Below are 16,949 nucleotides of genomic sequence, written 5' to 3'. Positions count from 1 at the left end.
GAGCCCTGATGTCAGTTCTTTCTTATTTCGCGCCAGCCAGTACATATCCGGAGACAGCGCTACCCTTAGTCACTTTTTGACTAAACCTTTTCTGACCTTTGTCGACATCTTTTTTGAGTCGTTCGACTCCTGGGGCATGAAGGGATGTACCATTGGCATACCGGCTTCATGCCTTGTGACTCCTGTCACAAATTGATGTTGATCACGGACCCATACCTCTTGGGCCTCTAGTGTCTGGAGCGCGACCATGACCCAAAGTCGTACTCTGACTGTCGGGCCATGAAGCTGAAGTCTTTGTGGGAGTGGTCCTGAAAGCTTCTCGAGGCCCGAAAGTCGACTCTGTGCCGCTTGAGGTCTGCGTTGGGAGGGAGGTCGGAGGTCCGATCATGGAGTCACCACCACCATTCATTATCAAAGTCTTCATCTTTGGGTAAGTCGAAGCACAAGAAGAAGGCGAAGAAGCACAATCACTCTTCGCCTTCTCCCTGACCATTGGCTGATGCGACGTGGGACGTGGAAGGTCGTCGTCCTTTGGCTCCGGCCGTGAAGCCAGCTGGGACGGCTCTGACCTTACCTCCCTTCCCAGGAGCCGGAGCATCCTCTGCCCAGCTTCATGCATTTTATGAAGCTCTCCACTGAATCTTTGGGCAAGCCCAACTCTGCTGGCGCACCTTCCGGCCTCGCAGACTCAGCTGAGGGCTCTAGGCCTACGATGCTGGTGGCTTCGGCCCCGGCACCGCAGGTCCCCAAGGGATCCAGGCCTAGATCCAGATTGGCGCCGGTCGATCTTACGACACCTTTTACGGTGCTGATTCCTTTGATGACACATCCACTGCCTCCGATGCCGGTTGTGTCCCCTGGCCAGCCTCCCCCTCGATATGGTCACGGAGCAGGACCTGCATCAACCGACACTGGTCCCGGGCGGGGGTTACTTTTGTACCATTGCTCATCCCTGGCATTCCTTTTTGCTCTGAGTGGTAGCCAGGTGAGGATGAGGAGGACTAGGAGGGGTCTGTTGACCCTTTGGCAGACCAGCTAGAGGAGCCGAACTGGAAAGCGGCGTTGGGTGAATCCAGAGGTCTTAATACATCCCCAGACCCTGGTATGCTTTCTCCCCCTACCGTGGCCACGAAGGAGGGAGCCTCCTATGCTATTGTGGCCTTGGGGGTTAAGTTTCTTATGGTGGCAGTCAGGACTAACCTCCTCACTGAGGTGCTTCAGCTGGCAGCAGCCTCTTCAAAGCCCCTGCAGCCTTTCAATTAAGCCCTAACCGACATCCAACTGGTAACTTGGTCCAAGCCCAGCACAGGTGCTCCTGTGGACAGGATGATTTCCCAATGCCACCGCCCAGCTCTGGCCGACCCACTTTTCCTCTCCCACCACCCTACTCCTGAGAGCTTGGTGGTCCTAACCTCAACCTCAAATGGCACGTTCCCTACTGCTCCCCTAGATAAGGAATCCAAGAAGCTGGACCATCTTGGCAAGAAGATGTTTTCTTCCGCCAGCTTAGGACTGCGTTCGGTGAACACCACATGTCTCTTGGGCCATTATTCCCACTCCGTGTGGGACACGGTCGCGCATGTGCTGCCACAATGCCCGAAGGAGGCCCGACCTGTACTCTGCAGTGCGCTTGTCAAGGGTAGAGATGCAGCAAAGTCGACTGTGTGCTGGACTCCGCCGACCCGCTGGGCTGGATTATTTCTACGTCGGTAGCCCTGAGACGCTACACCTGGCTGAGGTCCACTGGCTTCTCCTGGGATGTCCAATTGACCCTTTTGGACATGCAATTTGTTGGTCGTTCCCTGTTTGGAGACAGGGCAGACAACGAGCTAGGGCGCTTCAAGGACTCTAGGACGACGGCCAGATCCCCGGACCTCTCTACCACCTGTGCTGTCCTGTGCAGTCTGCCTTTCGCCCTTTTCATGGCTACGGAAGGGGTGCCCCATCACATTCCACCGAGGGCCACCTGCCAGCACAAGCTGCTCAGCGTCTACGCGGCCAGAGTCGGGGGACCCAGTGCCATGGGTCTGGGGACGAGCGGGAGGGCAAGTCGGCCAGTGGCCCCTCTACAGCAGCCTCCAAACCTTTCTAGTCCGACCTTTCAGTGCCATCAGTTGCCAGTGGGCGGCAGGGTCCGCCATCACCTCCCCCACTGGCACAACATCACGTCGGACAGGTGGGTTTTGCAGATAGGCTGAAGGGGCTACTCCCTCCCTTTCAAGACTACCCCTCCATCCATGCCACCTATATTCCATTGCATGTCAGAGGATCACTTGGCCCTTCTCTTTCAAGCAGTTACGGCTCTCCTGGTCAAGGGAGCTATCAAGTACGTCCCTGTCCCAGAAATAGGTTGTGGTTGCTACTCCCACTATTTTCTGGTGCCCAAGAAGGACAACGGCCTGCGTCCTGTCTTAGATCTCAGGGACGTCAACCTCTTCCTCCAGAAGGATAAGTTCAAAATGTTAACATTGGCTCAGGTCCTGTCTACCCTCGACCCTGGAGACTGGATGGTAGCGTTGGACTTGCAGGATGCCTATTTCCATATCCACGCCCTGCCGGTGCACAGGCGTTACCTACGGTTCATGGTAGGCCACGAGCATTTTCAGTTTACCGTGCTCCCCTTGGCCTTAACAGCCCCCCTCGGGTGTTCACGAACGTGATGGTGGTGGTCGAAGCTCATCTGGGCAGATCCTTGGTTTCAGTCTCCCCTATCTCATGCCTGGTTGTTGAAGGCGAGCTCGCCCTAGGCTGTCGTCGTCCACCTCCAGACTACGGCAGACCTCCTGCCTTCACTGGGGTTCACAGTCAACATGCCAAAGTTGCACCTGACCCCTTCTCAGAAGCTCCTTTTAATCAGAACAGTTCTGGACTGAGTGCAGTTTCCGGCCTATCCTCCTGAGCAGCGAATCCGGGATATTTGGGTTATTATACCAATGTTCCAACCTCTATTCTGGATTTCGTTGAGAATAACCCTGAGGCTGCTGGGCCTCATGGCCTCCTGCATCCTGCTGGTGGATCATGTCAGGTGGCATATGCAGGCTCTGCAGTGGGACCGGAAGTTCCAGTGGGCGCAGCATCAGGGGAATCTGTCAGATGTTGTACAGTTCTTGGTGGGGACTACACAGCAATTGCAGTGGTGGCTCACAAACGAGGATTGGGTCAATGGCAGATACCTCTCCCTTCCCCAACCAGAGTTCACAGTGGTGACAGATGCCTCACTCATGGGATGGGGGAGCCACATGGGAGAGGTGGAGATCAGAGGCCTCTGGTCTCCGGCGGAGTCAGGGCTTAACATCAACCTTCTGGAGCTTCGTCTAGCAATGAAGGCATTCCTTCCTTCTGTCAAATGAAGAGTTGTGCAGGTGTTCACAGACAACACTTCAGCAATGTTGTGTTGGAAGAAACAGGGTGGAGTGGGGTCGCTGACCCTCTTTGAGGAGGCCCTTCGTCTGTCTGGAAGCATCAGGACACGTCTCTGGCGGTTCAACACCTGGCAGGTTCCCTGAACGCCAGGGCGGACGAGCTTAGCCGCCGGTGCTTGATGGATCATGAATGGCGTCTTCACTTGAAGGTGGTGCAAGGTCTCTTTCAGCAGTGGGGAGAGCCTTGGTTAAATCTATTCGCCACTGAAGAGAACGCACAATGTCAGCAGTTCTGCGCGTTGGAATTTCAAAGGCAACCCTAGCTAGGCAACGCTTTTTGTCGCGAGTGGAGATGCGGTCTTCTATACGCCTTTCTGCCTATACCACTTCTGCCCAGAGTGATGAAGAAGATCAAGCAAAACTGGGCCCTAGTCATTCTTGTGTCTCCAGACTGGGCACGAAGAGTCTGGTATCCCGAGCTCTTGGCCATCGATCCAACACTCAGAGTGCCCCTTCGGGAGGATCTTCTGTCACAGCAGCAGGGGACGGTCCTCTACCCGAACCTGTCCAGCCTCCACTTCCCTGTGTGGAGATTGAGCAACAACAGTTGACAGCTTTCGACCTTCCTCCTGAAGTCTGTAATGTTATCCTGACAGCCAGGCATCCCTCTACTAAAACAGTATACGTATGTAGATGGAACAAATTTGTGGCATGGTGCTCAGCAAATGCTCTGGATCCCCTTTCGGCCTTCCTTGCTGAGATTCTCCTCTTCCTGCTTTCTTTGGCCCAGCCGGGCTCTGCTTTGGGCTCCCTTAAGGTCTATCTTTTGGTTATTTTGGCCTCTCTTCGCCTTCCTGATTAGCCTTCTCTTTTCATATCCCCTATTGTAAATTGTTTCCTTAAGGGCATTACTTACCTGTTTCCTCCTATGCCTTTTGCAATGTCCCAGTGGCACTTGAACTTTGTTCTGACTTACCTTATGTGTGCTCCTTTTTGAGCCACTACATAATTCACCCCTTAGACTCTTTATCTTAAAGACTGCTTTTCTGGTTTCCATAAAATCTGCTCTTAGGGTGAGTGAGCATCAGGCTCTGTCTTCTACACCTCCTTTCCTTGCTGTTCATCCGGACATGGTTATCCTTCGAACTAGACCTTATTTTCTTCCCAAAATGGTTACCTCTTTCCACATAGGACAGACCATCAGTTTCCCACCTTCTTCCCTCCCCCGCATCCTCCTAAAGAGGAAGAGAGGCTCCACCATCTGGATGCAAAATGTACGCTATCATTTTATCTGGATCGCACCAAACTATTCCGAGTGGATGATTAGCTCTTTGCTGACTATGTGGGCGCCAAGAAAGGTCGGTCCGTGCACAAACGGACCATTTCTCTATGAGTTGTTCTTTGCTTTAAAATGTGTTATTCCTTGGCAAAAAAACAACCTCCAGTAGGGTTGCGCACCCATTCTACCATTGCGACGGCCGCCACTACTGCTTTGGGACGTGTAGACCCCCTCAATGACATCTTCCAGGCAGCCACGTGTGCATCTTTGCACATGTTCACTGAACATTACTGCCTGGATAGCCAAGTCCGGAGAGACGGCTTATTTGGCCGTTCAGTTCTCCAGGACTTTCTGATGTGAACTTATTCTAAGGTAAGGAATCTATAACTAATAGCCTCTTTCAGACGAACAAGTTACTTACCTTCGGTAACGATATATCTGTAAGACATATATTAATTATAGATTTCTTACCGCCCCGCCCATCCTCCCCGTTCTGCAAACTGACTTCTAGAGTAAGGGACTCTCTTCTAGGGCCCTAGTTTTGTGCACCAATGGTCAGTGTCTTGCATGGCTCTGCGCTTCTGATGTGGAATGTCGTGTAAAGAATGAGATATCACATTGACTATGCCGACAGTGAAATTGGAAGCTGATGTCCTGAAACTTTTCGCCCACTTCCTCGACCAGTAAGGGGGCGATCCAGCCCTTCTTTATCAAACTCCTAGGGTCTACTACACCTACCAACAGCAGAAAAATCTCCCCCCGGATGTCCTCACAAAGTTAACTACCTTTAGCAAAAAGAAAACATTTTACAAAGAGCCCAACAACAAGATCCACAGGATCCCGTGGTGTACAAGGGGGACACCTTACTGCTTTTTCGGAATGTTTCGACCTAAATGCTGGCATGGTGGAGGGAACTCCATGAAATAACTCAGAAGCTGCAAAAGGAAAAGATCTCATACAGATGGGAATTCCCATTCCACCTTCGCTTTACCTTCAAGGATGGGCAATATGCGGTGCACACCCTTTATGAGGTCCAGAGGCCCTAGGTGTGTTGTCTCCAGCTGAAGTGGGGGGGAATCCCAGAATTCAGATAACACTAGATTGGCGGATCAAGGCTGAAGCTGGCGCTTCCAGACTGCAACCACTACCTGCAAGAAGGCCTGCCTTTAACATCACCAAGAGGATTGTGAACAGCACCCACCTACATCTGAAGACATAGTCTAATTATAAGTGACTTTCAACTGAGAGACAACTTCTCTAGGGCAGCCACCCAAAAGATCACAAACTGACTAATCAGCTTTACTGCACAGGACAGAACATTTCTATGAGAACTGATGTTTAGAGGTAGCGGTACCTATACTTGACCTAGGAGCCTGCCACTGCTATTGATAATTTTCTCAATATTTTATATACCTTATAGACTTATAACCCTATGATGTGGCAACAGATCCTGATCCCATATTGGGTTTTAACCCTTGTTATAACTGCTCCATTTGTCACTTACCTAAAATGAGAGCAGAGGATATGGGGAGTCCAAAAGACAGTGTTTAGAGCTTTGTATATCTTGGGCATATGCTCAATGTCCTCCCCAGAGACTACAAACTGGACAGATGCCATAGCAGGAGAGGACAGAGGGAACAAATGAATGAGGAGACTTCTGCTGAACCAGGGAAGTGGAGGCCTGGGCGGAATGACAAGGCACAAAGCGGCTAACCTATGTGCTGGTGATTGCTGGGGTCTTAATGGCTTGCATTGTATGTTCAATACGCAGTATGACAAATGATACAGTGATGCATAAATGTGTGCACTCCCTCCCTATACCCAATAAAACCAAAATAAAGTTGGAAAAATAAAATGGTCAGGAGGTCTTTTTAGACATGGATACCAGGTAGAAGTTATAGATCGTAAGTGTTTAGTTAAAAAATATAGGACCACCAAACTAATGCTACCTTTCCAATTTGTATGGAGTGAATCAAGTATTAATAGGCAGATGTATTTGTAATAAGTAATCATTTAGTGACTTTTTATTGATTATGCTAAATAAAAGTATCTACATTTCTTTAAGAATATTTTTTTGAATATTTCAACCATAACAAAGAGTTGCTGGCTGACGGAAAAGCAATCATATACATCCAGGATGGGAAGAGAGGTTGGTTGGTCGTCATATATCCTTTCAAATCTTGAAATCTATAATAAAAATTGACGTTCCGGAAGAGTATCGCTGCCAGTGTTTCCTAGACTAATCTCCGATATTGAACAGCAGTGTTTCCTAATTAGGGGGCATCCCCTTTTAAGATCCAGGGTCTTCACCCACCAATGTGGCATGTTTTATCATTTGGATCTGCTCCTTGTCAGGGCGGGGTGCAAAATCTGATGGGCATCCCTTCTAGCTCTTTTTTAGTGATCTTTTATCCCAAGTTTAAGAAGCAAGAACCGCCTCATTAACTGCCCTAAAGTGAGAAATGGTCTCCTGTTACCCAGAAGGTAGATGGTCAGTAGATAGGGCAAATAGACTTTAGGTGATCAAAATTACCTATGGCAATCCTTGTTTAGAAACATATTATTCATGTGGATTCCATGGAAAGATTAAAAAAAAAAAATGCTTTCCCTAGGCACTATGATCTGTTGAATCCTAAACAGCCAACATGTTTCTTGCCTCCAATGGCCCAGTAGGGTCGATGGCTTTCACCAGGAACTTTAAAAAGCCCTAATCTGATCTTGTGAGTGTCAGCAATAACTGTGTCTTACAGCATTGTGCACAATAAACATAGTCAAAACAAGTGAGAATACCTCACATGATATTCTGTGGTACATAATACCTGGTAAAGGACAAATAAACATGAATTCAAATGGCAGCCTATAGCTTCTTTTTGAATTGTAGCTCATCATGCAGTTATGTGAACTATTACAAGACCCATGCCACTGGGAAGACCCAATACCGAATATATAGTGCCAAATAAAGTAATCAATGCATAGCAAACTTCAAACACATGCACCCTTAGTGAAGGGTGTGAGAAAGTGCCTTGTCCTGTTTAGGGACAACTAGGGCTTCATAGGGAGCATAGGTCTGTTTCTGTCCTATGGAGAATTATTCTGGGAAATGATAATCAACAACGATACATAGTTAAAGCTATACAGCCCGTCTTCTACCTTCAGGGTGCCATCTATATCGGTTTGTGCTGACAGAAGCCTGCTGCCTGCTTCTCACTCAAAGGGAGACTATTAATTTAACTTCTGTGTGTGCCAAACTGTGAATTAAGAGTTGGTTCACTACGTTTTAAAAAAGGTATTCGAGATGTAGTTAACCAACTTTTCTGGGTTTCGAAGGGGGATGTGGAGCACCAACCTGGGCTCGTTCAAACAGCCAATCTGGACCAATCTGGAGATGCCATCTTGTAAAAGAAGATTTCATGTTTAGTAGCTATGTCCAAAGTGAGGTTTTACCCTGTCTAATCTAAAAGACAATCTAAAAGAAGGTAACCGTTTTTTCTTTCTGGCTCGGGTCTGACCGGCATTCAGAGACTCAGTCGGCTGGAGCCGAATCGTACAGATGTATGGACTGCATTTCCGACCATTGCATTACGGTGTCGGATTCGGACAGCCTTTCGGAATCAGCCTGTCTGATATGGATGGCTGATGGAAGCTGACTTTGGGGGCCCTTAGCAGACCCCCCTTCACCTGGAGGCCTCCGGTTGGTAGGTCCGTGTGGGTACCCACGGGACCCCTCTTTACAACCATGCACAGTTTGGCAGGCAACATGGGGTGCCCACCACAGGGTGCAAGGTTATCCGCAACCACCCATTTTTTCAAAGGGAGCCTGTGTTGTTGGTCGGAACACAGGCTCCCATTAAAGTCAATGGGAGTCTGACCAAATAGTGTTCGGAAACATTGTAATCGGTCGGTCGGTCGGATTCTCCCCGAACCTGAGTCGGTCGGGATCGATTCCGAGAAGGAGTCGGTCGGCATGCTTTCTGACAGCCATCGTAATGAGGCCCTAAATTAACCACTAACTTTTTGGAAAAAGGCCATCATCCAAATGAAATTGAGTGGATCACACTAGAAACTACCTGAGAGCCCAATTCTGAAGAAAAAACTATTCGAGAAATAAAAAAGATGGGTTTTCAAGTCAACAACTGACAAACTTGGGCTCAACAACGAGAGACCTTGGAGTTCCTTGAACTAATGCAAATTCTCCCCCTGTATCCATAGCTGGACCCTCATGGAAAATAACACAAATAATTCAACTTTCCATCAGAACCAATACAAGATTAATAATGGGTACCAATAACTAACACTATTCAGTCATTTTGTACCTTTTACCTTCTACCAATATGTCTCAGATTAAGACATCATACACACTGACACTGAAGATACATGACATAGAGAAATGTAATTAATCAAAATACATTAATTGAAGTCCATTGAGAAACATCATTAATAGGACATTATTCAGCAGATTGGGCATACAGACATCTCTTTAATTCATGTCGGACACTATGTATTCAGATCATTTAAGTGCATCATTTTTTTGTTACACTCTATGGTGGCCCCATCCCTTTTCTTCTTTTTCTTGGTTTATCCTTAGTTCCTCCCGGCTTGGCTGCCATAAGGGAACTCCTTCCCTTATTATTTTTTTGAGAATAAGGTTAATGAAAACCTCCTGTTTTATATGCATACTTTACCTGGATCTCGACTGGGTTAACAGGTGTACTCCTGTTTTTCTGTCCATCTGTTTTTAATCCTGGCAATAGGAATGCGTCAATAAATTTCTGTCGCTCCTGGTAGCTAATTTTAGCATCACTTTCCTCACTTTTCAAATTGTGTTTTTTTGCACTGCGCCCGTTACCCAACTAGTTTAGTGCCTTCTCATCTGCAGGATTTAGTATATCCTTTACAGAGAAGGGACAAAAACATCCCTGAGCTCCCCCCTCACAGTGAGGGGGTTGTAGCCCTTGGCAGGGCTAGGCACCCCCGTCAAGAGGAGTATCCCAGAGGATGAAGCATGCCACTCCGGTGGGTGATAGAATTTCGTCGTAATTAAAGGACTCCCTCAGAATCACTCAGAGAGAATATTTGCTGTCTCTTTTCTTGTATGGTCTTGGCCTTAGACCCAAGGATTTATTTTCTCTATTCGCAGGTAGATAGTATTCAAACAAAGAGCACCCCAGCAATGGGTTATATTGGTGAATGACAGAATCCAGTCTAGATTAAGTCCTGTTTCAGTAAATAAATATCCACACGTTTGATAACCACTGAGTCACGTGCCTGAAAACTATTCTGTTGTTTAAAATGACTATATTTACAGTTATGCCTCATTGTTAATCCAAATAAGTTTGCTCCTCTTCGAAGTGTGCTTCTCCTTTCTACAACATTAACGTGATTGAGGAACTTTTATATTATCAAGAGATCATTTAAATTACTTCTGTGACATTTTTGACTGTGCCATCTTCTCGCATGTATGAGGTATTTGTATAGGACAAACTGAGCCAAAAGTCAGTGACCTCTGGATTTAGAATACTTCATTGATTCCACATGGTTTTTTTGATACGTTGTTGTTACAAACCAGCATGGAGATCTTTAAAGTTTTATGTAAACAGATCATTTTGCTGATCGTTTTTATGTCATTGGCTTAGCAAATAATACTCTGTTGTAGTTGTTTTCTCACTGAGTGCAAATACCATTGTAGTGCTATCTGCTGCAATATCACAACCCTAATAAGCTAATCATTTCTAAATTAAAATTGGCACACCGTCCTATACACTAGAAGTGCATAGAGGAGCTATGATTCCTCAGATGAACTGTCAAATATTCACCATAAAATGTACTGTACTGGCTAGGATGTGGAATCAGAGTTTACATGCGCAATTTTGTTTTTAATATGACTTTTGGAGTGCACCAAACATTTGTTTTTTACTTTTTAGATAAATGAAATATGATTGGACATTTATTCTTGAACTTAATGGACTTGTTCACAATTTGCATGTTGGCATAGGTTTAGGAGTACTACAATAGAAATCAATGGGGCTTAAAATAAAACCCAAACTGATATAATGGTAAATTAAATTATTTAAACTTTTTAAAAATATGAATACATTTAATATTCAGGGGGTGGATATATGAATAGACAAAAGTAATAATGTTACTCAAAAGTATAAATGTAAACTTACATGTGTAGTTTTACTCACGTGTAAGTTCACCTTTATGAACAGGCTCCAATGTTTTAATGATAAGTTTGTTTTTTCAAACATACACAGCCAAATATGAATCTCAATCCAGAGTCGAGGTGTGCAAGAAAAGAGTACTACTTTGCAAGTAACAGGTACTTGATCCTTTTAAATGGTAACTATGGAAGTTGCAGTCTCTAGCCCTGAGACTGTATTGCAATTACACAGCTGGAGCCAGATGAAAGGGATGTGAACTTTTTTCCTCTTGCTCCAGCTAGGATATTGGAATTCTGTAGGAACTACAGCATTGATGTATGTGCAAATGGCTAGTTAAACCACGTGGCATTTAAATGTAGTGAAGGCCAATCAGATATTTTAGGAAAGCCACAGGTTATTTTATGTGTGTTAAGTGTTGCACACCAAATCATTAGTGGAGGATTATACATTTGCTTAACATACTGGACTGTGCGCTTTTGTTAGCCTCCTTCTAGCCGTGACGAATACTGTAAACCATGGTCACGTGGCTTATGGCATCCAAAATTAACAAGGACAGACCCTAGAGTAGGGCTTGCGGAAATATTGGGGCCGATTCACAGAGCTAACTTAAGACAAAATCCTAAACTTACTACTTTTGGTATTCACAGAAGTTAGGATTTTGTCTTAAGTTTGTCTTAAGACAGACTTAAGACAGACTTAAGTTAGGATTTTGTCTTAAGTCTGTCTTAAGTCTGTCTTAAGTCAAACTTAAGACAAAATCCTAACTTCTGTGAATTCCAAAAGTAGTAAGTTTAGGATTTTGTCTTAAGTTAGTTCTGTGAATCGGGCCCTAGGTGCCATTCTGTAAAGTGGGCAGAAGTCATAGAAGGGTGCTTCTTCTGAATATTTATCAGCCCTTTCCTAGTTCATTTATGAGCATTTCTTCTGGGTGAAATTTAGTAGAGATTCTGATCTCTGTGGCAGTGCACGTGCTCGCACATGCAGAATTTCGGATTTATGCACATTCAACTGCAAATCCTATGGTATTAAATATTCATTCGTTTTCCATGAAACACCCAGCTGAATATAGCTGCTCATTCTCACCATTCCCTATTCCCAAGGATGTTTACTCCACCCTAGTACCATTCCGGATGGGGCAGAGTCTCCTTTTAAGTTTAAACTATTACAAATATTGTATAGAAAATTGATAAACACCTCATTGCAGTATTTGTATGAAATTTGTACGGATAAAATCCATAATGCAGTGTCAATTTTATAATTACTAATTCAGAACTACCACACACGCCATATGTTACTGTAGACAATGTGGCTTTCCTGTTCATGCAAGTCCTTGACATACATTCTTTAAGCACTGCAATGCACAGCAATAGAAACAGATGGTCAATCTGCCTTGTTCTAACTATTTTACTTGGATTTTCTTCAGGATTTTCTACAACAGAGGAATTTCTGTATGAGATACAATATGAATCCGAACAAGTGAAATCTCAGCTGGAGTCTTCCCTGGCAATTGGCTTCGTGAGAAAAGAGCGGGACGCACACTCTGGAATAGTTACGCTGATCTTCAACATTATTTTTGCTCCAAGCAAGACAATGAAGTGAGCATTTACATGCATTTGTTGTTTCTCACAATTCATATATTTTATGTAACACTTAAACTGTACTATATTAAATGGTTAGAGATACTGATAAACTGTAAAAGGTTAGTGAGCACCTCACAAAACAGGACGTTTTTATTTTGTAGTCATTAGTCCAGCAGAGGAAACCATATAGTGCTGGTTGCTAACTTTAAATTCCTGCTTGGGATAGTCTAGAGTTTTTTTCAGAATGTTGAAGATGATAGGAGATATATATATATATATATATATATATATATATATATATATATATATATATATATATATATATATATATATATATATATATATATATATATATATATATATATATATATATATATATATATATATATATATATACACATATGTATTACCTACTGGCGGTTGCCAGTAGGTAGTTATAGTTAGGATTATTTTCAATGCAAAATCTCAACATTCTATTGTGAATAACTTTTGCGCCGGTTGAGGAATCTGCCTGAAAATGTCCTCAAATTTGCCTCCCGGCGCCCCGGTCCTTCCCTGAAAGTTTGGGGGGGGATTTGTCAAGCAGAGGCCGAGATAAAAGAGGGGTCCCAAAACGTGTTTTCCCATGTTAATTTCCATAGGGCGGTCGACCTCACTTTTAGCCCGAACGGCTGAATGGATTTCCACCAAACTTGGCAAAATTGTAGGGACTGGTAGCCCGATGTGCCTTTGCTATGTCTTAAGATATGTGCTCCAGTGAATTTTGAGTAATTTAGGTTCAAAAAAATATATATATCTATGGCCGCGCCCCGATTGGCTCTCGGGTGTCTGTAAACATTCCAAACAGTCCGGAGCGGCCGTCATCTTGTGTCTCGGTAGGATCGAGACACAAGAGGTGGCAAAAACAAAGGGGGAAATGACCATAAGGGAGCAGAGTAGACCCCTCCTGACCCCCTAGGTTTGATGTGGGGGCTATACAAGGGCCCTGCGGGGCAAAAAAAATTTTTTTTTTTTTTGATTTGCGCGGGGGGAGCGCCCGGTACGCGCACCGCGGAGCGTACCAGGAAGCGTTCCATGGGAAAAAAGAATGATATCGTTTTTAAAAAATGTTGCCTTTTTTTTTAAGTTGGAGGTAGTTCTAAAAAGAACTGTTTTTTTCTCCTTTTTGTTGTTTTATTTTTTTTAATGTTTTTTGAACATTTTGTACTTTTTTTGGCTTTTATGAACTATTTTATATATTTTTTGTTATTTTTATGGGGAGAAACAAAAAACAGGGAATTGAAAATGGCTCAACTGGAGCAAAAAAAAAAAAAGGATAAAATTAGGGTTTTTGGGGCAATTGTGGTTGTCACCAGCAAGGAGGATGAGCTTGATGCTCTGTTCACCATAGGAGATGGTCTTACCACAAAAATACATGTAATTCTGTATTCCCCAAACCGTGGTTGTATGCAAGGGATTGTCTCCCTTGTCTCTGGTCCCGATGGAGTGGGTTGCTTTCTTTTGGAGGTGGTGGTTGAAGATTGGGGAGGGTTACTGGCCAGTTCTCTCATCTCTGCAGCAGAATAGTTGTTCAGATGCTTGCGCTGCATGTGTCTAATCATGGTATTATTACCGAAAGAATATTTTTTGTTCGGGTTCCCCCTTGAAAGTTCCATGACACAGATTAGGCAAGTCACCTTGGGCGCATTGATTTTCTTCTTGCCCTCTGGGATAGAAAAAAACTCCCATACAATGTGTGGCCTTGGCTTGTATGGGGTATTGTCTTCTGGCAGCCACCTTCACCCCTCCTCCTCCTCCTCTTCCTCCTCCTCCTCTTCTTGACCACCAATGTAATGTTGTGGTGGTCCTCTTGGTGGTGGTGGTGGTGGTGCAGATGCTCCAGCTGCTGCTGCTCCTGTAGCCATTTTAAAGTACAAAATATTTCTCAAAGATGTTGAAACAGGTCTTCCTCAGTCAAAGGCCAAAGTCAGAATAAGGAAAAAATTTGGAAAAAAAACTGTCCTGAACCAATGAAAAGTGTTATTTTCAGGTCACATGACCCGGGCTTTCATCATTTGGAAACCAAAACTGTTCTGCACCAATAAAAAGTGTTATTTTTAGGTCACATGACCCGGCGCGCTTAAGCGACGCGCCCCCGGACGCGCCACAGGGCGCGTGTCGCGTAAGTGCGTCAGATGATTACGTTGCGCGATTGTATTTGCTCGAGTATTTCCGGGTGCGCTTACGCCGTGCGTATCACGCGGACGCGGCTACGCGATACGTCATGATGTTTTCATTTGCGGCAATAGCGCTAACGGGACGCTCACCGGTGCGCGACCCGGGGCGCTCCGAAAAAATGCGCTTTCCAGTGCACACACCGGGGCGCGCACCGGGAGCGCACCAGGGCAAAAAAATAAAGTATTATATAAATATACAATATAGGATTCATTATAAAAAATATTACATTTCATAGGTTTGAGGCCCTATATATAGTTAGGAATTAGCATTTAAAAAACCTATGAAATTTACTGAAAAAACCATAGGTTTCACACCAGTTATAGTTAGGAATTAGCTTTTAAAAAACCTATTAAATTCACTGAAAAAACCATAGGTTTCACACCATTTATAGTTAGCAGGAAGTTTTACTCGCATAAAACCATTGAAATTCCCACGTTATAGTTAGTTGGACTCACTATAACTTGCGCGTGCAATGCACTGCTGATGACGTCACATATTACATCACTCATGACATGGTCAGTGACATCACTCATGCCCCCTTTTAGAAGGGGGCTGTGTGGCCCCCCTTTTTTACATTACTTTGGGCCCTAGGGACCCATCCACCAGGGCCTGACCTTTTTTTACAATAAAAAAAATGGGAAGGGGCTCATTTCTCCCATCCTGAGGGTGATTCCGGCATGGCCACATTTTTCTTTTTCTTTTAAGGAGGGGTAAGCTTGGCCCCCCTCATGAGGCCTCTATTGGCCACAAGGAACCCATCCCCCGGGGCTGTGCCTCTTTATTTATTTTTTTCTATTTTCAATTTATTGATAGAGGGGGCCGCGTGGCGCCCCTCCTGGGCCACTTCTGGCCCCGGTGACCCCATCCCCTGGGGCCTGGCCACTCCGTTGGGGACCGTGAGGGGGACCCCAATGCCCCCACGGTCCCGACGGCTCCCCCCCTCCTGTTGGAGCCGGCATTGCTTTTCCACAAGGGGACCTGCTGACCTGCAGCTCCTCTTGTGAAAAAGCAATCCTGCTTTGCTTCATTGTGCACATGCAGGTTTCCATGCTCTCGCTTTAATGAAGCAAAGCAAACAAGTGGTCTTAAGGCGAAACACCAACTTCTGCTCACGTACAAATAGAGCCCTATTTGTATCCGAGCCCCGGAGATGTGGTTTTCCAATAATTGTCCACCTGAGATCCTCTTCAGAGTGACCCGCATCCTTGAAATGAGTTGTTAGCCGCGTATTAGATCTGCCACATCTAATAGTGCTGCGGTGTTCAGTGATGCGGGTCCTGACCTTCCTGTTGGTCATCCCCACGTACTGTTTACTGCACGGGCAAGTGATTAAATAAATCACGCCCTGTGAGTTGCAACTAGTATGTTTCCTTTGCTCCCATGGGGTCGGTAGTCCAATATCAATACTTTTGGTGTTGGAGGTCAGGTGAAAAACACTACATGATCCACACCTGAAGTGACCTACAACAGGAGGGAGCCCTGTGGAAGTGGTTTGGTTCCCTGTACTTCGTGGTGTCCGTTGTTTAGTATGTACCAGGAGGTCTTTTAAGTTTTGACTTCTCCTAAAGGAAAACAGAGGTTTTTCCATATTGAGACAGTACGCTTTATTTGCTGTGAGGAGGTGTTAAAGGTGGAAACAAATACCGGTTTCTTAACCCCTGTTCTTACAGTTTTGGTTAGGAGACCCTCTCGATTAGCATTAAATGCCCTTTTCTTTGCCTTTTTGATAACCCGGGTGGATAGCCTCTATCACCAAATTTCTGGGTTAGAATTCTTGCTTCAGTAGTAAAAGCCTCTTGTTCTGAACAGTTTCTTCGCAACCGAAAAAACTGACCTACGGGCAAATTTTCCCGTAAAGAACGGGGATGGAAACTACTGAAGGCCAGAAGTGCGTTCTTATCTGTAGGCTTATGGTGTACCTTCGTATGGATCACCCCATCCCTGGGTTCAATGTCCAAATCCAAAAAAGGGAGGCAGGTTTTTGTAACAGTGGAGGTAAAATGCCAGAGGGGATTGATGGTATTCAACCACAATAAAAACGCCTCCACCGAAGGTTTATCACCACTCCAAATTATAAGCACATCGTCAATATAACAACGCCACAGCTTCAGATGGGTCCTCCATGGGCAGGCAATGTCATAGATGTAAGTGTGTTCGAAGGCCCCCACATAGAGGCCCGCCAAACTAGGCTCAAAAACACTGCCTATGGAGGTGCCGTGGGTTTGGAGGTACATTGTGCCACAATATTCAAAGAAGTTTCTTGTGAGGGCAATCTCCGCTAGGTGTAGAATGAAGGCCCTGGGTGTCTGGTATTGCCAGTCCTCCTGGAAAAAGATATCCTCCAAGACCC

The 16,949-nt window shown here is 45.2% G+C and overlaps 1 protein-coding gene across 1 annotated transcript in view; it reads left to right on the top strand.

The window, feature by feature from the left end:
* The window catches only part of CFAP47 (cilia and flagella associated protein 47), a 2,734,468-nt gene that overhangs the window by 2,336,027 nt on the left and 381,492 nt on the right, over nucleotides 1-16,949 (top strand). The window contains exon 61 of the mRNA XM_086934611.1: nucleotides 12,226-12,397. Coding sequence (XP_086790737.1) covers nucleotides 12,226-12,397 — 172 coding nt within the window. The remainder of the gene's footprint in view (nucleotides 1-12,225; nucleotides 12,398-16,949) is intronic.

Source organism: Lissotriton vulgaris, chromosome 8, assembly GCF_964263255.1.
Source record: "Lissotriton vulgaris chromosome 8, aLisVul1.2, whole genome shotgun sequence".
Classification (NCBI taxonomy): Eukaryota; Metazoa; Chordata; class Amphibia; order Caudata; family Salamandridae; genus Lissotriton; species Lissotriton vulgaris.
The sequence above is the reverse complement of the archived record's forward strand: the minus strand, read 5'-3'. Positions and strand labels throughout refer to the sequence as shown.